Source organism: Camellia sinensis, chromosome 8 (assembly GCF_055761805.1).
Source record: "Camellia sinensis isolate YWXY chromosome 8, ASM5576180v1, whole genome shotgun sequence".
NCBI classification, from domain to species: domain Eukaryota; kingdom Viridiplantae; phylum Streptophyta; class Magnoliopsida; order Ericales; family Theaceae; genus Camellia; species Camellia sinensis.
This window is the reverse complement of record NC_138968.1, coordinates 39142184-39164867: the sequence shown is the minus strand read 5'-3', so window position 1 is coordinate 39164867 and position 22684 is coordinate 39142184. Positions and strand designations below refer to the sequence as shown.

Genomic DNA, 22684 nt, shown 5'->3' with positions numbered 1-22684 from the left:
ATAATCTGTCATGGAGATCAATATCTTACTCACTTGCCTCAATAGCGTATGAAGAATTTGTCATATTAGGTACTGTACCATCTTGTCATTTTGTTCCATTTTGGCGTTGCTAGGTTTATTTGGTAGTTTGTCATCTTAAACTGCACAATATATATACATATATGTCCATATTAGTGGAGTAAATTATTCAAGATGTTTTGTTGAAGGTAATATGATAATAGTTATTCGCAATGTTTTAAGTACATAATGTAGCATCCTGTTAGGTCCTTTGATCATCAATTGCGATATAGTATCACTTTTGTAGTTCAAAGCACATGCACATGAATACAGTCAACCATGCATATGTTTGTCATTCATTATACGTCGTAATAAGTTTAGTGATGATAATCATATGGATCTTCTTTTTCTTCCCTTTCTGATTTATCTTTTGTCTGGAAGGCACTGTGACCATAAGGGTGGAGGTTTGGATATTCCACCTTTTGATAAATTCAACGAGTTAGCACAAAACTTGGGGTTTAGGGCTGCACACGTTGGGTCAGTTTGAGTCTGACCCTGACCCTGCCCTCAATCGACTACATTCAGGTTAAAGAAATGCGAACCGATTTTGACCAAGTTATGCTTTTGAAGCTGATGGAGTTTTTTTAAATACTGGACCGGTGAGCGAACTGGAAAAGTGACTGGGTAGACGGGTCACTGGTTCAACCGCAGGTGAATCGGAATTGAATCCTGATGTCATAATTGTGTCATAAAATATATTAAAATTTATAAATATAAAAAATATAGATATTAAAATTATAAAAATAATAAATAATAAACAATTACAAAAAAAAAAAAAATTCTTAAAATTTATTTTATGTTTTTTAAACGTTGATTTTTAGTAAAAATAATTAAGATAATATTGAATATATAATATATATACTTATTACATTATCAACAATTGTGTTGATGGCGTAGTGGTTAGAGTGCTTGTTTTTATGCACTTGGTTCCATGTTCAACCCCTCTCCACAGCATATTTTTTGAAGAATCTTCAATTCTTCAAGCCTGGCAGGTTGTGCCAACCCACAACCGGTTCAACCGCCGGTTTTTCCAGTTTTCACAAATAAAGTTGGTTTTGAGCATAGAATGGATTTAGAGGTTCATCCGGACCGGAACTAGGTCCGGTCACTAGTTCAATCGGCCGGTCGGGTCCGGTTTCCTAAACATTGGTGTTAGGTTTCACGATCGGTTCGTTTTGCATTTTGGGTTACAATTTTACAATTTGAACTTTTGGCCCATTTGAAATTCTTACTTGGCCCATTTAGATAAAAATTACATGTTTATTCACAAAAACAGGCCATTATTAATTGGCCATTTAAAATTCTTACATATTTAGCCCATTTGGACAAAAGTTACATGTTACTGCACAAAAACAGCCCAATACTAATTGGTCCATATAATCTATACCTCCCATTTAACTCCATTAAAACTTGGTCTTTGTAAATAACAAATAATTTTTTCGGTTGCTTTTTACTGCATTTCAAAACTAGTCCCCTTTGTTGCAGCCTTGCAATTTGGGATGACATTCCCCACTAGAAGACTCTAGAATGTGCTTGAAGATTTGAGAGGTTAATGGAACTCTCCAGAATTCCATAAGGTCTTGTAGAGAGATATAGAGGCTTGTATATAATTCTAACGATGTAGATAGTATTCTTGTACATTCTAGAATAGACCATTAGAGGAGGTGGAGAAAGTGTCTAGAACACTCTCTCTCATTAGGGTTCTAGAACACTCTTTGTAGCTTATAAAAGAGGGAGGGCCCCCAAATCATCCAAGTGTAATCCAGGGAATTCAAGGAATACAACTCTCTCTATCTCTAGTGTCTCTCTTTGGCTCTCTTCTTGGGGTTAGGTTGACTTATGTGCAACCAAGGGGGTTGACAAGCATCTAAGATCGCATGGTTGGCTTAGAAATTCTAAGGTTGTGACAGTTGGTATCAGTGCTTAGTTATGAAGGTGTTCATGACTTGAGGAAGGAAGAGCATCATGTTGGAATTGATCAACACCAAGGAGGAGACGGGGGAAGGGAGAACTGCTGCTATGGGCAAGAGGGTGAAGGACATGTCTCACAACATTGTTAGTGCCATGGAGACCAAGGTGGTCAAGGTGAAGGTGGTCATCTGTGTTACATGGACTCATTGGTTTAGGGCAGAATATTGGTGTCGACACGACACGACACGGGTGCGGGTGCAAGATCTGTGTCAGACTCAACATGGTTTTCTTGGACATGACTGACATGAGAGAAGAGTGAAGAAGGATTGTTGAGAAAGTTATAGACTTAGAGTGGAGAAGGAAGCAAATCTGGTGAAGAAAGCAATCGTGATCGCCATCTTGATCTTTCGTGGGAGATTTGGTCAAAGCCCTCTCATAATAAAACTTTAATGCATTAAGGACAAGCACAAAAAGTTTTCTTTGAAAAAAGTCCAACACATACCACTATTATCAAAATATTAAACTTTAAAATAATATAACTTTTGATCTAGATGTCGGTTTTTAATAAAATTAGTATTTTTAGAATTCTCTCATCAAGATCTATCAAATAAGATTTATATTGACTATGAATTTCTTAATTTTTTTTATATTACCGTTGAAATTGATGTAAATAGTAACATGTTATTTTGTTTGACAGTAACATGCTATTCTGTCTTACAGTAACATGTTACTTTAGCAATATTGTCTAAGAAAAAAAAGGAATATTTTACTTTGTCCTTACTCAATTATGCGTCTCCTTGGGGGGTGTATGAAGCAAAATAAATTGAGTTGTCCTTTTCACTAAACAAGGATCCAATGGAGGGATTTTGGCTAAATTTCCCATCTTTTTTTCATTCTTACGATCTCAATGTCTTCTTCTCTTTGTTGATCTCTCGATCTTCTCTCTCTCTCTCTCTCTCTCTCTCTCTCTCTCTCTCTCTCTCTCTTCTTCACTGCTCGTTTTCTCTCATTTTTAGTCTTTGCTCTCGTATCTCATTTGTAACCTATGAAGCATGGGTACTCCAAAAATAGTGCCGTACACGCACCGGGTACTTACCGGGTGCGGGTACGCGTACCGGTACAGCTGCACGCGTACCGAGTACGGCAAAAAGTGGTCGGGTACGTCTGCCTCAGTCGGGTACGGCTCAGGTACGGAATGGGTACGCCGATGGTGCGTTTTGGGTACGGCGGGGGCAGAAATCAATTTTTTTGAAAAATTGAGGGGTACCGGAGCAATATTAAGAAAAATTAAAAAGAAAAAAGAAAAAATTGTATATACCTAATCAGTGAAGTCTTCGACTTCGGCCATTTGCCCTAATCGGTGAAGTCTTCGACTTTTGCCCTAATCTCATCGAAGCAAAGAGGACTTCGACCATCATCACCCTCCTTCGACTACAACTTTTGCCCTAATCTCATCTAAGCAAAGAGGCGACTCCGACCATCAGCCTCGTCTTTGACTTCGACCATCAGCCTCGTCTTTGACTTCGACCATCAGCCTCAGCCTCGTCTTCGACTTCGACCATCAGCCTCGTCTTCGACTTCGACACTCTTTTTCGACTTCAACCCAGAGACTTCGGCGTCGACCTGCTGCAGAGAGGTATAAATTATAATCTTTCATCTTTATTTTTTTTGTTGTTTTCGTTGTTTCTTTTTTTCTTCAGAGGTATAATCTGATGTTAATAATTTAGAACACAAAAAATCATATTTAGAACAAAAAAAATTAAAAAATTTAGAACCAGGTTATTCAATCATATTTAGAACCAAAAAAAAAAATTAGATAAAAAAATTAATAAATTAGAATACAAAATACTTACATAATGTTAATATTCAAAAAAATTAATTATTATTTTTAATAATGAAAAATCATATATATTAATTATGATTTTTAATATTTTAATTATTGTTATTCAATCATAATATTTTTAATTAATTATTATTTTCAATAGAATGTTAATAAATAATCATAAATATTATTTTTAATTTTATTTATTTGTCTTTTAGTTAATTATTTGTCTCTTGTATTATTTGTCTTTCAATCATAAATATTTATTTGTCTTTTAGTTAATTATTTGTCTTTTAGTTGAACATTATTTGTCTCTTTTATTTATTATTTTCAACAGAATGTTTATCATAAAAATCATATTTGTCTCTTATATTTAATTATTTGTCTTTTAGTTTTATTTATAGTTCTCTTTTTAGTTTTGATATTTAACTTCAATTTGTAGGTTGGATCTTTTAACCATAATTATAAAAAATAAAAAAATATCGGCGTACCGCAGCCGTACCCATACCCTACTTTTTTGGGGTTTTGTCGTATCGGCGTACCCGTACTCGCACCCGTACCGTACTCGTACCCGCACCCGCACCCGTGCTTCTTTGTTTATAACACACACACACACATATATATATGTCAATTAAAGAAAAAGTTTATATGCATAAATTATAAATATTTTTATTAAATATTTTATTTTTTATTTGTATGCTGTAACAGTAGATGGAAGTGTTAAAGAACGGGGTAGGCCTAAATTAATGTTGTTTAGCTTTGTAAATAGAGATATGGATCTACTTAATTTGACTAACGAAATGGTCTTTGATAGGGCTGTGTGGAGAAGAAGGATTCATGTAGCCGACCCCATTTGATGAGATTTAAGGCTTGGTTTGATTTGATTTGGTTTGGTTTATGATATGTGAGACCTACAAAATATGATAATAAAAAATAAAATATTAAGTATTTGTAGTTATTACTCATACAAATAAAATATATACATTCTATTTTTAATTTTATATTGTGATTTTTTTATATTTATATACAAAATAAGTACAAAATTAATATGTTTATATAATTTATTTCTATTTGTGTCTTCTACAATAGAATTCAATGGTAATAAAGAAAAATTATTATACTTTACATACAAAATAACTACAAAAATATTTTTTACTTAGGGTTGATTTTCGCAACCTCAAAAAAAGTAAAAAAAAGTCAAAAAACTATCAATAAAGTCAAAATTAAAAAGGCTACTAATATTTCACGTGTCGTGTTCCCGTATTCATATCTATTTTTTGGACACTTTTTAGTTGAGTCCCTGTACCCTTACTTTTTAGGAATAGGCGAATCTGACACTTAGATACATACCCGTATCTGACACCCCACACCCAAGTTTGTGTAACATAGGTGGCCGTTGCCAATGTGGAGGAGCGACTTGATTGGTTTGAACCTATGAAGCATGGATACTCCAAAATAGGCTGCATATGAGAATCAGATACGTGCCCGGATACGGCCAGAAAGTATACCAATCATTTATTTATTTATTTTTGAATTTCGGATATAGCTTGGATACGCATGGATACGTGGGAGATACATTCTGTATACTTTTTGGATATGGCGGGGCAGAAAATGTAATTTTGAAAACTTTTTTGTGGGTCAAACCGTAAATAAAAGAAATTAAATTGAATAAATACAAATCAGATCCTCAAATAAGACATATGCACAAACCAAAATCAACAAAAAATTGAGAAGAAAACTCTATGCTCAAATCGACAAATCGAAGCAAAAATTTGGTTCCTTCTTGATTGACCACATCAGGTTCTCTCTCTTACTCTTGAAGACAAACCTGGTTCTCTCTCTCTCTCTCTCAAAGACAAATTGAAGCAAAAAACCATTACAATAGTTCTCTCTCTCGATCTCGTTTTCTCTTCTCTCTCTCACAATTCTCTCTGTCTCTCGTCTTGCTCTCGTCATTTTGTCTCTCACTCTCACGTTTCTTCTCTTTGCTCTTGTTCCCCCTATCTATTAGGCTGCTTTATTTAATTTTACAGCACTGATTTAGTGCTCTAATTTGCACCACTAATGCCAGCTCTAATGAGCTGGCAGTGCAAGAAAAAAAAATAAAAAAAGCAAAGGCCAAACTATCACATTTGTGGTGGGTCCACATCAGCGCCACGGCATTAGTGATCTATTAGTGGCCTTCAATTAGTGGTCTAAAGCATTTTTGTTAATTTTATTCTACTATTTTTTTTTTGTATTTTAATGTAAATATTTCTTTAACAAATTTTTAATTTTAAGAACTTTAATGTTAGTATTTCTTTATTTAATAGGAATCCCTCTCTTTATTTACTAATTTGCTTTAGGTTTTATTTTCATGCATATTACATTATCAAAATTACAAAAAATAAAATTTTTTTACGAACGTATCCTCGTTGTGCCCGTATCCTACTTTTTCAGAGTTTGGCATATTGCCGTGTCTGTATCACTGTATCTCGTTTCTGTGTTTCCTAGATTCGAACAAAGGCATAGAGGAGCTCGACAAAGTTTTTAAAGGTGAAAGTGCAAGGCGAAGCGTTCTAGTTTGGATAAGGCGAGGCGTAAGTCTCGAGGCATTGAGGCATAAGCCTTTTAAGTTTTGAATTTTTTATTTTTTGTAAAATATTAAATTAATTAAATGTAACATAATTTTTTTTTTTAAAAAAAAGGAGTAGAAATTTTTTTTTATAAAAACCATTGTAGGCATAAAACAAAATGAATTAATAAATTCCATAAAGAAAAAAAAATTAGCCAACAATACAATAACCTGTAAAGAACAAAATCTTAAAAAGAGTGATACCATTTAAACTTTAAAACACACATAGACCAATGTATAAATTAATAAAGGAGTCCACTAACTTCAACTAAAAACATAATAATAAATGCCCATTATCTTTTTAATAAATGAAGGCCTTCTCTTCTAGCCAAACAAAGAGTTAGAGAGAGTTCCAACAAAAAGAGAGTCCCAAAGAAAAAGAACGAGAGAGAGTCCCAAAAAAAGAGTCCCAAAGAAAGAGAGAGACAACAATAGGGAGGGCTAGAAAGAGAGAAAAAACAAGGGGGGGGGAGAGAGAGAGAGAGAGAGAGATAGAGAGAACTAACATGAAGGTTGAACGTCTCTCAATGGAAGTCGACATGGGAGCCTATATTGCTCACGGTTGTCTCAGTTTCAGTTGAAGGAGAAGGCAAAGGGAAGATCGATCGTCTCTATCAATTTCGTTCGGAGAAGAGAAGTTCGATCGTCTTTGTCTCTACCACTTTGGTACTTTTTTTCCCCCCATTTCCAAATCACAGAATGTGTTGGCCTTCCATATATATGTGTGAAAAGCACATGATGCGCATCTGAGGCGAATGCCTCAGCCAGTGAGGCTTACGCTTAGTAAGTGTTTCACACAAAAAAATCACTACCCGGTGTGTTTTTGGTACGCTTTGCCTCGATGCTCGCCTTGATTCTTGCCTCAAGAATGCCTTTGAAAACACTGGAGCTCGATGGCAAGTGGGAAAGCCAAGTGAAAGAGCTCCTTGAGTCCTTAGTTGCACAAATTGGGGGTGGAAATGGGAGCGGAAGCGAGAACGGGGGGAAGAGCAAATGCATATAGAAGTTTCTAAAGTTGGAAGCGCCTATGGGAGTGTGTATATATTTATTTATTAAATATGTTAAAATATTCTAACAATTATTTTTTACTGCTTAGTTGTAATATATATGAAAATTTGAATAAATATTCGAGATGGGTTATTTTCACGAAGACATCATAAACTATTGAGAAGTATCACTTTGATTCCTTAAATTATAAAAACGTACAAAAAGACCCCTAAACTATTGAGAAGTATCACTTTACCCCTTACATTATAAAAGCATATAAATGGATTCCCTTAACTATAAAAACGTACAATTTGGACCCCTTAACGAAAAGGGTCAAAGTAAAACACGCAATAATTTAAGGGGTCCATTTGTATGTTTTAATAGTTGAAGGGGCAAAGTGACACTTCTCAATAGTTTGGAGGGTTCATTTGTACACTTTTATGGTTTCGGGGGTCAAAGTAATATTTTTCAAATAGTTTAGGGGTCTCCATGCAAATAACTCTATTAGGGATTCATGTCAACTACAAATTGCCTTTATTAAGTATAAATAAATATTGTATAAATAGAAACTACTAGAATAAATTTGAGTTGTTTTTCTTTTGTTTATATGAGATTTTTATGTTTGAAAGGTTTGTATCTCAGTTGGGAGCTAGTTTCTTAGTAAGAAATGCCACTTAGAGTAGAAGGTTCCTGTAACTAAGCTGGAGTCTACGTGACACCATTAAAAGCAAAGCTGAGGCGCAGGTTAAAGAGAACTACGACTTTGAGGAAAGGATATTGAAGCCTAACTCTCAACTCTAAACTCTAATCCAAGTGTTGAAGATGGGTTTGGAAGAGACAAGGGCGGATTGGGCCATATGCATGCATGCAATGGCTACGGTGATATCACTACAGACATGGGATTCATTTCAAGGGTGGAGGAGGCTCTAAAACCCGAGGAATTTGATGGCAAATGAAACACCAAGTAGACCGCCAACTTTCTACGGCTTTTAGAGAGGTGCTTTGAAACCTTGAACCTAAAGGATGAAACAATTACCTTACCAACTACTACTCTCTCTCTGCCTCACCAATCCTGTCGCAACTAGGTGGCGTTGCAAGCATGCTGAAATAGAGAAGGCTACTTGCGGCATCAACACGTGGGTGGAGTTTAGGAATGAACTTAGGAGGTAATTCTGTCCCGAGAATGTAGTACATCAAGCCAGAAAGAAGAAGGAATTGAAGCATGCCTTTAGGATTACATTGAAGAATTGTCCGAGCTCATGCTTCAAATACCTAACATGTGCGATGATGACTTAGTATTCAACTTCATCGATGGTCTCAAACCATGAGCGACCCTAGAGTTGCAATGTTGAGGTGTCAATGGCAAGCCATCTAACTCAAAATCCTTCGAAGATGATGAAAGTGAAGGTAGGGAAGCGAAATGGTCCAAGGACAAGGGTCCTTGTCTCGACACAAGGAGGGTGGAGGCAAACCACCTTTAGGCAAATAATGGAAGAAGGATACGAAGAAAGACAACAAGCCCAAAGGCGATTGCATCATTTGTGACGGGCCAAATGGGTCAAGGGTTGTACAAAAGGAAGTCACTTAACGCGATGCTCAAAGAGCGTGGGTTGCCTACAGTTACTCAACTCACTCAAGGTTAATTGGTGCCAGCTAGCAATAAGGATAGATCATTGATGTAGGTAGAGGCTCGCATCAATGGCTAGACAACTCAAGTCATGGGGGACACATGCGTGTCACACAACTTCATCAAGACAGAGGAGGCCAAGAGGTGTTAAAGACGGTGAACGCCAAAGCAAGGCCACTAGATAGCATTGCTCACGGGGTAGAGCTACACCCTTTCCACGTGGCATGGGAAGGTGGACTTAATGGTTTCACTCAATGACTACACCAGGTGTTGGGCATGGAGTTTCTACTGCAATTTAACATGGTACCACTACCCCGCTACAATGTGATATACATCTTGGACGGAGGACCTTGCATGTTTCCAACATTGACCAAACCAAACTCTAGTTCCAACCTTCTCTCTGCCATGCACTTCAAGATGGGGTTCGACAAGGAGGAAGAAATGTACACTCAAGGAGGCACCAAATAGAACTTGTGGAAGAAGAGGTCGCGGAAACTTCCAAAGAGCTACCAAATGACATTGTCAAAGTACTTGTGGAGCACAAGGATGATTTGCCACCCAATTCACCACAAGGCTTCCACTACGGAGGGAGCTGGACAGCAAGGTCAAGTTATAATCTAGTGCTGACCAGCATGATTGGACCAAGCTGTTTGATGTGGCACAATCCTTATACAACTTGCAATGGAATGAGATGACAAACCATGGTCCATTTGACATGGCGATGGGGCAACAAACGCCCACTCCACACACTAGGGTGACTAGCTCTACGAGGCGTAGTCTATTGACATATAAGATTGCCAAGCAATGGAATGATCAAATGGATGAGGGCAGACTGAGTGGAGGCAAGTCAAAGAAGGCACCAATGCGTATCATAAAAGCTTGTGAGAAGGAGGCAGAGTGGATTTCGGCGGACAAGACGACATGGCGAAAGCACCTAGCTCCACCTCATGAGTACTTGGTAAAATGGAAGGGGCTACCCTACAACAAATGTAGTAGTGGAAGCATTGTGGCAATTCAAGGGGAAGATCCGTGACTTCCAAGAAGAAGACATGATGAGGGTGTCGTTACATTAGGTAGGGGAGAATGTCATAGGCTATGTTACATGGACTCATTGTTTTAAGGCAAAGTAGCCATGTCGACATGACACAACACGACATGGGTGCGGGTGTGAGACCTGTGTCAAACTCGGCTTTGTTTTCTTAGACACAGCTGGGATGAGCTATTTATAGCGGCAGCGCCATTGTCGCCAGAGGTTGCAAGCCTCTCTGCTTTGGTTGACAGAGTGTCGATCTCGCTCCATTTTCGGCACCACTGGGGCTTGATTGTTGAACTCCAAGATCCATATACTACCGGCATGCAACAAACAAAGCAGCTTTTTGACATCTTTAAAAAATTGTATGCATAGGTTCTCTGCCTCCTTGTTGATTTTAGAGAGAACTAAGAAATACAAAAATAGATGCAAGAAATAGAAAGAATTTAGAGAGAGAAATTGTATAAGATTCTTAAAATTCCCAAAAACAAGGAACAAATCTGAGTGAAAGATTTTACTATTAGTAATAATGGTCTTTGCTCTTCACGTAGCTCGAGATAATTGGGAGGTGTGTACAATTTGAGACTGCAAAATACAGATAGAGATATTAAGGTGCTACACAATTGTACATTATCTTTTCTTGGGTTTGGTTAATGGGCTGGACCCAAATAAATAAACAAAAATTTGGGCCTATTAATAAACTTTACTCAGCCATAAAAGTTTGGGCCTTCTAGTGTTTTATAGCTGGCCAACATCTCTTTTAAAATTAGGGCTGATATGTGGTTTATCTATCCATATGTTTGATCCATAAATTTTATATAAAAAAAACCTTTTTACTCATGTTTATATATACAAAATCTATTGAGCTAATACTAATTAGCCTGCTCAGAGCTCAATGACTCAATGTGACAGAAAAATGAAACTTCAAAAATTGAACCTGCAGTCAAAAAAACAGAAACCTGCTGATGCAAAGACAGATTGAGCAAACTAAGCCATCCAAGTATGCAGGTGCTGTCATGGCACAAAAAGTAGCTTATACCAGCAATGCTATCTACCTCAACTAACTACAAGTCAACCACCCTTCATGTCAAATAAGACTATTACAGTAATCCAACATAATTCAAATACCAAGTTATCTAATGGAAGATGCAGTCATCCAAAAAAAGTTCATGACTGCACGACTCAAATTCTGTTCACTACTCGAAAAGTATATTAGTGAAGCTGAAAGTCAAAAAGCAGAGACAGTGAGATTGAAATCCGTTCCTGCAAATACAAATAACATAGAAATGAAACCAAGCATTAAAGGAACTGAATGGTACAGTTAATGAAATAGCAATTAAGTGATGTAGTAAAATTGGTTTTATCAAATGCTAGACAAGGATAATATTTGACCTTGGGCTTGAGGTTGAGGTTGATTCTGGAAAAGCAAAAAAAGTGATGCACAACAGTTAAATTCAGATTTAATAAACAGTTTGTATTGGATAGACATAATTATAGAATTAATTTTAAAATATTACCTGCTGCGTCATATTGTTCGAATTGCTCAATTTCATCCATTGCATACCGAAGAGAAATTGAGACTGCTTTGAAGACAATTATGTATACATATAAAAACCTCTAGCATAGGAGATAGTAAACTACGGAATGGATCAAGTATAATACTACAACTTTAATATTGCAATCCCAAGTGTAGGATGTCGCGAAGTAATATATCTCGGTGAGTCTGAGGTCGAATCCATAGGAACCAGTTTGTTCAAAGAAATGACGAGCACTCAAATAAAATAAAGACAGTTTGATTTTGAATGTTGATAGTGATTGGACAATATAGGAAAAATTAATTAGCTAAGAGAAAAATTGGGGTGATTATAATAGAAAAAGGTGCTAAGGCATCAAGGATCCTCCACCCTCCACCCTCCACCCTCCACCAATACTTTCTTTAAAATATTTCAAATTCAATTTGTATAACTCAATTGAGACATATATAAAGGGTATTCTCAATCGGAAGATAAAGATGATTATTTTATATAAAAATTAATTCTAAAAGATTGATTATTTTGACTAATTGATTATACCATAAAAATTTAGTTATTTTATTCGCAGAGAATATCAAGCTTCTATCGTGCCCGGAGCTTAGGATAGAACAAGAGATTGTACAGAACAAAAACTTTTCTCAAATAGATAAACCAATCAATCAAAGTAATCTGACATTGAAAACTATGATTGAATCATTAAGTATTTATAAAGAAACCATTGGGGTTTTACCACTAACCTTAGCAAAGAAAATTAGAACACCTTGAAAACAAAAGAAAATAATATCTATTGAAGTGAAATGTTTTCTAGAATGATCTAGGAAGCACGGATACGGGATACGGGTATGATACGATGCGGATACGGTGATATGACAAAATTTGAAAAACTAGGATACGGTTACGACGGGGATATGTTCGTAAAAAATATTATTTTTACAATTTTTAGTAATGTAGCATGCATAAAAATAAAACTTAAAGCAAAAGACAACTTGATAAAAAAAGAAAGGTTCCTACAAAGCTAAGAGTCTTCAAGGTCAATAGTTTCAATTTATTCCCCTTCATCAGTGAATATCACAGCTTCCATATTTGGTTCATCAAGAGAAAGACTTGCAATTTCAAGTAAGCCTGCACTCTCCAATGAATCAAAAGCATCTCCACCAACATCCCATAACTTGGTTTCTCCTTCAATGTACTGTCGACTTCTCCTTTATAGGAGACGAAGATTGTTGTGCACAAAAACCAAATCTTCAGTACGACGTGGTGTTATTTTGTTTCTTTTCATGGAGTGAATAAAGGAGTAGGTGCTCCAATTCCTTTCACAGCATGATGAGGAACATGGCTGGCTAAGCAATTTTAATGCTAAAGATTGAAGCATAGGAGCAGGAGACCCATGCGTAAACCACCAAATAAGTGGATCCAATACCCCTCTTATCAATCTTTGAGTCAAAATCTCCAAACATATCCAAACCTCTTGAAAACTTGGCATATTCCACATGTACAACCCTTCTCTCCTCTAAATTTGGAAAGTATTTCTTGAAGCACTTGTTTCTCATTCTTGAAATTTCATCATCTCTATGAGGAGGGACACGATTGGGATTTTCATTGAGCCACGTTGAACTATAATACCTAGATTACAACATTAGAAAGTTTCAAAATTAAATCATTAAAAGATGAATGCCAACAAAAAAAATCTAACTAGTAAGAGTATGAATTAAGTTACTACCTCGGATTCAAAGAATGTGTAAGACAATGAAGAGGAGTGTTACTTTTGGCCCACCTCTTAACTAGTATATTGTGCACAACGGAATAAAAGATTGATTCCTCATAATCTAGCTTCCCTTCATGCCTAAAGATGCTTGCCTTCACCTTTTCAATCATGGTGTCCCACATTTCATAGACTAGGCATGATTTGTCAGTGTCACAAAACCTAAGCATCTCATAGATAGGCAATGTAAAAGACAAATTGTAATCAATCGTATCCCACCACACATCATTCAATCATTTTTCCTTCACAGATGCTGCTTTCCCAACATCGTCTTCTTTGTAAGAAACCCACTGGTCACTAATAACCATTGATTGGAAGCTACACTTTATAAGTTTAAACCTTTTGAGCATGACAATGGCAAATGCAAAACGTGTGTCCGCAACAGCAAGCAACTTCAAGGGTACAAATTCATTGAAAATAGCTAGCCGCATGGAATGGTTCATGATGAAGTTTTTGATAAACAGGTGGTACATAATCTGTAATGACTTGAATGACATTCTAATGTTCAACTTCTTCAATTGCTTGACTAATTAAGGTGGAAATAAAAAACTTGTCTTTGTGCTCACCTTCACAATTACCAGCTTTCAAGAGCACTGCCCCAGTACAAATTCATTGAAAATAGCTAGCCGCATGGAATGGTTCATGATGAAGTTTTTGATAAACAGGTGGTACATAATCTGTAATGACTTGAATGACATTCTAATGTTCAACTTCTTCAATTGCTTGACTAATTAAGTTGGAAATAAAAAACTTGTCTTTGTGCTCACCTTCACAATTACCAGCTTTCAAGAGCACTGCCCCAGCTTTTGATGCTCCCATAAAATTAATAAGGGGCCTTCTTTGAGAATCAGTCCATCCATCTGAAACAATACTCAACTCCTTTTCCTTCCATGATGCTCTAATTGGCTCCAACAACCTCTCTACATTAGCCCTTTCCTTTTGAAGCAATGTAGTCCTTAACAAGTTATAACCAGGTAGTACATAATCAGGAATTGGGTTGTTGGCAGCAAATTGAAAAGCACTAACATAATATGGGTTCCTTGATAAATGAAAAGGTAACTTCGCTGAATAAAACATGCGAGCAATCTCAGAATGCAATTGTTCCCGAATAACTAGGTTGAATGCCTTTGCTAGAGCAGAAGTACCAGTAGCCTTCCTTTTTCTTGGCTCATACCCCTCCATCCTAAATCCTCCAGTATCTAAAGGCCCTGAACATGTTGAAGTAGATTGGCAAGTGGAAGGTGGTAAAGGAGCTTTTTTAGGTATAGCCATCTTTAACCTCTTCTCGGCTTCTTCAATTTTCCTTTGCATTTTAGCAAGGTGTTGCGGAGTCACTTTGGGGCACACTCTAATCCCATGGCCATAAAGTTTTTACAAATGTGCCTTGACCATAAAGTATGACCCCTTGTACTCATTTTGACAGTAATTGCATTTAAACTTGGTATTACCACCTCCTTCTCCCATTTTTTCTAGTTTTGTAACATAACACCAAAGAGGAGCATGATCATCTTCTTCCATTGGTGCATCACTTGTTGAACCTAAACTTCCCGTACCCAAACTCATTTCCTAAAATTTATAAATTTGGTAAAGAAATAAAACAAAACATTAATGTAGTTATCTTTTGGCATGAACATCAAAAAAAAATTCATCAATTCAATTAAATTTCAGCAATTCCAACAATATAGCATCACCCATAACAACCATAATGCAATTCAAATTAGAGGAGGGGGGGGGGGGGGAATTTACAAAGTTCATTTATTTATTTATTTGCTTATAAGAAATTAATTTATGGTGTTTAGTTGCAATTGTAAATTATAATTTATTTGATTTTTCAGGTAATTTGGCCGAAAAAAGACAATGTATTTTTTTGAACTACATGATGTGCTTTTTTTTTAGCATAATTGAAATCCTTAAATATGTATGAACAAATAAAGTGACATTTTTTTTTTTAATTATAATTTTTGAGGACATTTTTTTATATTTTTTGCACAAAAAATAAATGTGACAATTTATTTAGCCAAATAGGTTTAATTTTTTTCATAACCAAACACATTTACAACTTATTTTAATTCTTTTAAACTAATAATCTAAAATTCTAGAAGTATAAAAGCTAACATATAAATGATATCAAATGGGGCCAAAACAAGACTATATACTTAAAAATAAAAATAAATGCGTATTATAAAATCAGGAGATTGAAATGGAGAGCGAGACGATGGAGGGAGAAGGAGAGACGAACGAGAGGGAGAGAGAGAGAGTGAGTGAGATTGAGCGAGATTTGTCTAGACCAGAGAGATCAAGCGAAATCTGTCCAGACCAGAGAGAGAGAGACAATGAGATCGAGCGAGAGGGAGAGAGGGACGAACCTGATCGACGACGACGACGACCCTGATTGGCGAACCTAGGGCTTGGTTGGTTGATAGAGACTCCTCCTCCTCCTCCTTTGCTGTTGTTGTTCGCGACCTAGGGCTTGGTTCATTGATTTTTTTGTTTAATTTTGCATTACTCTTTGTTATTTTATAGTTTGACCCCCATTATAAGTTTTTAAAATTATTTTTTTGCCCGGCCGTATCGCGTATCCCAAACGTATCTGAAATTCAAAAAATTAAAAAAAAATAAGATACTTCTCTGCCGTATCTAATACGTATCCCGCCGTATCGGACGTGTATCCGTATTCGATACGTATCCGACATGCGTACGGGGGCCATTTCGAAGTATCCGTGCTTCATGGAGAATGATCCTCTCCTTAATGGATTTACATGTATTTATAGTGAAATACTGTTGAGGCAGTATTCTTCCTGCAGGTTCTTGCATCATCCTTCCAATTAGCTATTGATCCATGCATCATCCATCCATTAGCTTTGCTTCATGCCATCATTCATCCGATTGCATTTGAAGCCCACGTGAGCCACCTTTTCTAATTGACCATGCTACCTACTGAGAAAAGAAGTTTGCTTGATCAATTTGACTTCTTTTTCTTCATTTCCTTTTTTTTAATTGCTAATCAAATCCAAATCTTCATTCTATTTGCAAATTATTTTGCAAAAATTAAAACTAAATAATTAAACTTGCTACTAAAAATAAAATGAGAGAATTAATTTAATAAAGGGGGAATTTCAAAACAGTGGAACAGACAAAAATTATAAAAACCATGTGGGGTGCAAGTAGTTTTGTGATGGTGTGCAAGTGAAAGGTTGTGGGGGTACAAGTCACTTGCACCTCTCCATGTTTGTGTAAATATCTTTTTTTTTTTTTTTCTCCCGTTGGGGTGTAATTCCCCCTTTAATAAAAGTGTATTAATGATTAAAAAGAACAAAATAATTATACACTTTTAACCATTCATCATAAGCAATTGTAGAGACAGGCATTGTTATGGCATCACATGCTACTTGAGATAGCACTGGATACTTAAAAGAATTGGCCTTCCATCATTCCAATATATGAAAATTATCATCTTTAGAACCTTCACAGTGGTCACGCAAGTCATCGTAATACTTATCCACTAAGGACCTTCATAAACCAGAATATGTCGCCTCCAAAAAAGAACTAAATTGAGAAGCAATGAGATGTGGATCATCACAATCATCATATATCCTCTTCTTGGATGCTTCGCTCAGATTAGACACTTGGACACCGCGTGAATCATAATACTCATATAATTGAGTCAAACAATCCTTTACCTGATCTATCATCTCATTCTCCACTTACTCAACAACTAATTGTCAAAACCAAAATTTCAAATTTTTCATTATTTTACAAAGATCAAGCACTGCACCAACATACATTGGTAGATTTATTTTTTCCCATTCCCCTCAATATTTGTCAAATTTTGCTTTCATGCTTTGCGCCATTGTAGACAAAACATTGTCTTTTGTTTTTATTTTTTTAATTTTCCTGATTAATTGCTTTTTGTTTGAATCTATATTACATGGACTTGGGTAAAAGTATCAGGTGTGGGTGCGTATCTAAGCGTGAGACCTTCATAAACTTAAATTAGGATCTTGGGATATACATATCCAAAATTAGATATGGGTACGGGGACACGTCATGTACAAACACACACATATATATGCGTGTTGTGTAATATTCTATTGTAAATTATGTAGAATTTTACCACAAATTGAATAGGATTCAAGAAAAGTATGAAATTTTTATTTCTAATTCATAATATTGCTTTACTGGCAAATGTGAGTTTTTTCTTCTTCAAATATTGTAACAAATTAAAGTATCTGAGTGTCTGAATTAGGTACGGGTGTCAGACATATATCCCACACCTTTACCCTTGTCATATCTGGTAGACACGGGTATTTTTGGGGAAATAGAAGAGTCCATGTAACACAAGTTTGAATGACAAACAACTCATCAAAGAAACAATTAGAAGTGACGAACAGAGACCTGGAAAACTGAACTGTTTGGTTGCATTGTGGAAAAGTCTTGAGAATTTTAGAAAAAACCTGCAGTTGTTCTAATCACTCTTAGTTGGAGGTCCTGATGACTTCATTTTCCACTTTCCTTTGCCTCACTCATTCTTCCAAAGTCTTTCTCAAACTTCTCAGTGGCATCTAGCATTAAATAGGTGGAATTTCACCTAGTTGGTACATCAAGGCACAATGGACTCTTGGACTCAATTTTTTGTTTCTCTACAGGCTTCTTAAAAAGGTCAAGCAGCCTATTGGGTGAGATCAAACTTCTCAGTGGCATCCAACATTAAATAGGTGGAATTTCACCTAGTTGGTACAATTAAGGCACAATAGATTCTTGTAGTCAGTTTTTTGTTTCTCCAGACACTGTTAAAATGCTCAAGCCTATTGGGAGAGGACCTCACATACCTCAACATGTCATACCTCACATACCTCAACATGTTAAAATGCATGTAGTTCTTTCAATTCAAACCATCACTCACAATAAGATTAAGAATATATCTATAACAACGCATATATAAAATCATGGCCCAATATAATGCAGCTAGCAGCCGTGTGTGCTTTGTGGACAGTTTGGACAGAACGCAATAGGATGGCCTTCAAGGATGATGAGTTATTGTTGTGCAGCTCAAAAGGATCCTTCATCCTCTTTCTATTTTTTTGGTTGAGAGAGGGTTTCCCTTTCTCTATTGGGTAGTTCATAGGAGATTTGTATATGTTTATGGTCCTATAGTTTTTAAGTTACTGCGTTCTGGCTTTTCTTTTTGAGTGTACAGGGTTTGCCCCCTTAAGGTGTTTTTTGGTAATATACTTCCACTTGTTAAAAAAACAAAAAAGGAAGAACGATAGAAATGTTTGGACTTTTCTTGTTCAGGCTAACCTGATATTTTTTTTTATCACTGAACATTTGAGAGGATTTTCTGATGGTCTGATTCATAGAGGAGAAAAAATTGTTCTTTTTGTTATCTGTTGGATGCTGAGGAGGTACCGTGATTGTGTTTGTGTCCTTCGAACACAAGGTTCTTTCGAGATAATCTATGTTCTCTTCTCCATTTGTTGTACTGTCAGTTGCATAAACAACTTGCTTTGACATGAAGTTTTAAGTTGAACTCTGTGATAATCCCTGATGCATTGGAATGAACCTAATTGATAGATTTGGTGAGAAGAAATGAGATGTTAGGCTGATAAGTGATTTCATGGTTCTGTACAATTTAATGATATTTAAGGCCTCTCCTAGTGTAATACTCTATAACTATTTTGAATCTATTTTATTGTGTTTGGATCATGGATTTGGTAAAGGGAAAGGAAAAGATGAGAGAAATGTGAATGAAATATAAGTTAATTATTTTCTCTATTTCCTTTCCTTTTCCTTTGTCTTTCCAATTCCCTATCCAAATTTATGATCCAAACAGAGTTTTGGATAATTTCAGTTCTTTGATACTAAATAGGTTCCTCATCTGTCCATAATGTGAATACCAATCTAGTATGTTTAGGACTCCCTCATTGGACCGGCTTTGGGTTTTTCCCCCTTTTACCCCCTCTGTTTTGATTAAAAAACCTATGGCTCATTCCAATTAAATCATGCATAAGAGATTATTGGGAAGGTGTCAATCAGTGAAGATGCTTAAACCATGTTATGCCAAAGCAGAAATCTTGGAATTCTTGTGTTTTTTGTGGAATTAAAAGAGTCCAAAATGGCAATTTATTATAATGACTGCAGAGTAGTGAGGAGATAATAAAATGAAGAGGGATTTCTTAGAGACCTTCTAATTGGCTAATAGTTTTGAGAGACCTTCATTTTAATAATGTTAAACAATCTAGCACTTAATTTTCATAGGGATAAAAAGAGTTGTCTTGATGGATTCACCACCATGGTTCAAAGCATTGATGAGCTCTCACACAACTTGATATCAGATGGAATTTTGTGATATTCTACACACTTAACAGTTCAAAGAAAAAATTAAATGAATCAAATCAAGCCCAAAGCAATTAATGTAGTGACTAGGCCATGTAATCTCCTTCTAAATCAAGATTCTATCGCGTAATTATCATTGAGAAATTCCCAAACCTTTTATGTACGTTAACCATTTCAACAAAGAAGAAGAAGAATTAGAATTTGTATCCATGTGCTTCATGAACCATCATATACCTCGTATTTTTGCATTTCAAATGTGACTTTTAACTCTGAAATTTGAAAACCAAGTAGGAAAAGAAAAAGAAAAACACTACTTAGATACAAACTTGGGCTAGACAACTCCAAGAAGCATGAATTTCACTGAAAACTAGCTTTCTGTTTATCCAGAAAGGAAGTAATACAAAAAATAAACCTAACTTTTTTAATAATCCTTACATTATGAGGGGGGATTGAGAGGAAAATATCTTGTCTGCAGAGACTGTAGAATACTTTAAGGTCATGTTTGATTCACAAGATTAATAGTGAAGTATTAATAATCCTATTAAATTAGTGTGGTATTCACTATCCAATTGGATTAATATCCATTGAATTAATAATCTCACCCCTACCCATTACTAATAATCCTACAAATTTGTTGGATTAATTATCCATTGGATTAATAATCCTAAACCAAAGTGTTAAAACAAACATAGGATAATTGGGCCCACGGATTAATAATCTCAATCCCATGCTCTAATCCACTCAATCAAACATGCCCTAATTAAACTGCAAGGCTGTATCAATCTCCTTTCAGTTAAGATTTGATTGCTTAATTTTCCGGAGGAATGAATTGACACGGTTTTTCGACGAGAGCAGGTTTTGGCTTGGAAAAATGAAGAAAAACGATTTTATAGGTTATTAATTGTTGACAGTGCCTCAAAAAATTAATTTGCTTATATGCATTTGCATAACTATTGAAGATAATGGGGTGGGTTTCCAGTAACAAAGCCCACCCGAACCCCAGTAGGACAGGTTTAAAGTGCAGGCAGATCATTTAATCCTATGTCTTATGTTATGTGTGCTTGCCTATTCATATGATTACCCTTTTATGATCAGGCATATACAAGCTTGGCCATTGCTTCTCTCTCCTGGAGTTCATGCTGTAAACTAGGATTGATGTAATTTTTAACTTTGCAGAAGGGTTCCAAGGTTCAGGCGGCCAATGCGGTACAGACCATACTGATGATGGTGAATCTTGCTCTATTTGTGGCCCCGGCTGAGGATCCGATGTCTTGTTCAAGTAGTGGCCAACAGTCACAGAAGTTAGCTTATTATGATCGTATCAGTGTTTCTGTAACATGGAGGAATGGTGTTTTCATTAGAACTTGTATCATCATATGCATACCAAAAATGCAGACTTTCATTTTGTTTTTTCCTGTCCGATGTTTTTAGCTTGTAGGAGTAAGGGAGTTTAAGTTCTTTGGTTTCTTGCATTTACCTGCTTTGGAGAGAAAAAAAAAACGAAGATGCAAATAAACAAAATATTTGTAGTCAAAATGATTCTGAAATGTTTATGAATTGGAAGTCCTTTTTTTAGGTGTTTTTTTTTTTTTTTTTTTGGTTGGTGGGCAAACTTGGTAGATACCGTAGTAGCCTCTAGTGGGACTTGAACTGGATGAGGACAAAGCAGCTCATTGCCTTCCCATCCATCCGGATGGTGTCTTCGGTGATTCTGAAATCTGAGATTGGTAATATTATGTTGGGTTAATCACCTTTTTAGTCGCTCAAAATATGCAAGTTGTCATTTTGGCCTTCAATGTTCAAATTGTGTTAATTTAGTCCTTAATTTATCTCTGGAGAATGGGTTCAAATGTTTGTCAATTTGTGATCTATTTTTGTAATGCTTTGATGAAGAGATGGTGGATCTTTACACAGCTTTGTATGCAATTTCTATGATCATATACCTGAAATGCAGATATCAAGGTTAAATGAACTTTAAGGTAGGTTGCCATGGTTGGAGCTGTACCAATCTCAGTTTTAGGAAGTAATCAATCTTGCAATTGAAGAGGAATACATATGGAAATGCATTGTCCATAAGTGCTAATGCATGGTGCTGTATATAGAACCTTTTTCTGTGTGGATGCAAGTAGTATTTTTAGAACTTGAGATGGTGGATCTTAAACTATTGCAGCTTATTTTTGGTGAAAATAGGTTGAATTTTAAAAGCTGGCCCAAGGTTGCTTCTCAGCTTACGGATTATGCAGGCAACTGTTACACCATAAAAACCATCACATTACATTCCTAATTACATTTAAATTACATTTTTTATACCTACATAAAATTACATTTAAATTTTTTTTTTTGGCACTCTGCTATCAATTGCTGCCACTTTTGCTGCTAGCATTACCCACTTCCTAGCACCCTCCACTCCGCTATTCTCCATCCCCATGACACCGCCCCCCACCTCTCCCTAGATACACCATCTCCAAGCCTCTTACTTTCTTCTCTCATCATCCACCGCCTCTCCTTTTACTGCCGTCGCCCTGCACCTCTTCATTCTTCTATTTAGATCAAAATCCATGCAATGAAGAGGATGGGGATGGGGATTGCGAGGACTAGTCTGTGATGGTTGCAGGGTAGGGAGGGGTTGTGATGGATAAGGTGATGATTGTAGTTGTTGGAGTAGGTGGTGGGGATGGATGTATGGGGATTGGGAGGACTAGTCTGTGATGGTTGCAGGGTAGGGAGGGGTTGTGATGGATAAGGTGATGATTGTAATTGTTGGAGTAGGTGGTGGGGATGGATGTATAGTTAGGAGTTCAAAAATTCAAGGAAATAGACAGAACATGAGATGTTATTGATGCTTATATTTGGAATGATTAATGATGTAATGAGATAAAATAAAATTTTTAAATTTTACGATGTGTAATTAGAAAATGGGATGAGGATAATATTTGTTGGGTAAATTAACATTTTAGAGGCATTGTCTGGTAACGCTTTCATTCATTGTTTTTGTTGTGTTAAAAT

General features: G+C 36.0%; 1 protein-coding gene across 2 annotated transcripts in view; it reads left to right on the top strand.

The window, feature by feature from the left end:
* Positions 1 to 21253, top strand: part of PABN1 (polyadenylate-binding protein 1) — a 32749-nt gene extending 11496 nt beyond the window's left edge. Inside the window, exon 6 of one of the 2 annotated variants that reach the window (XM_028246618.2) lies at positions 20855 to 21253. In XM_028246618.2, the coding sequence (XP_028102419.1) occupies positions 20855 to 20900 (46 nt within the window). In that variant the 3' untranslated portion in view covers positions 20901 to 21253. Of the gene's footprint in view, positions 1 to 20773 lie in introns of both variants that reach the window. The other variant, XM_082882504.1, reaches the window with a different exon arrangement.
* Positions 21254 to 22684: the final 1431 nt, after the last annotated feature.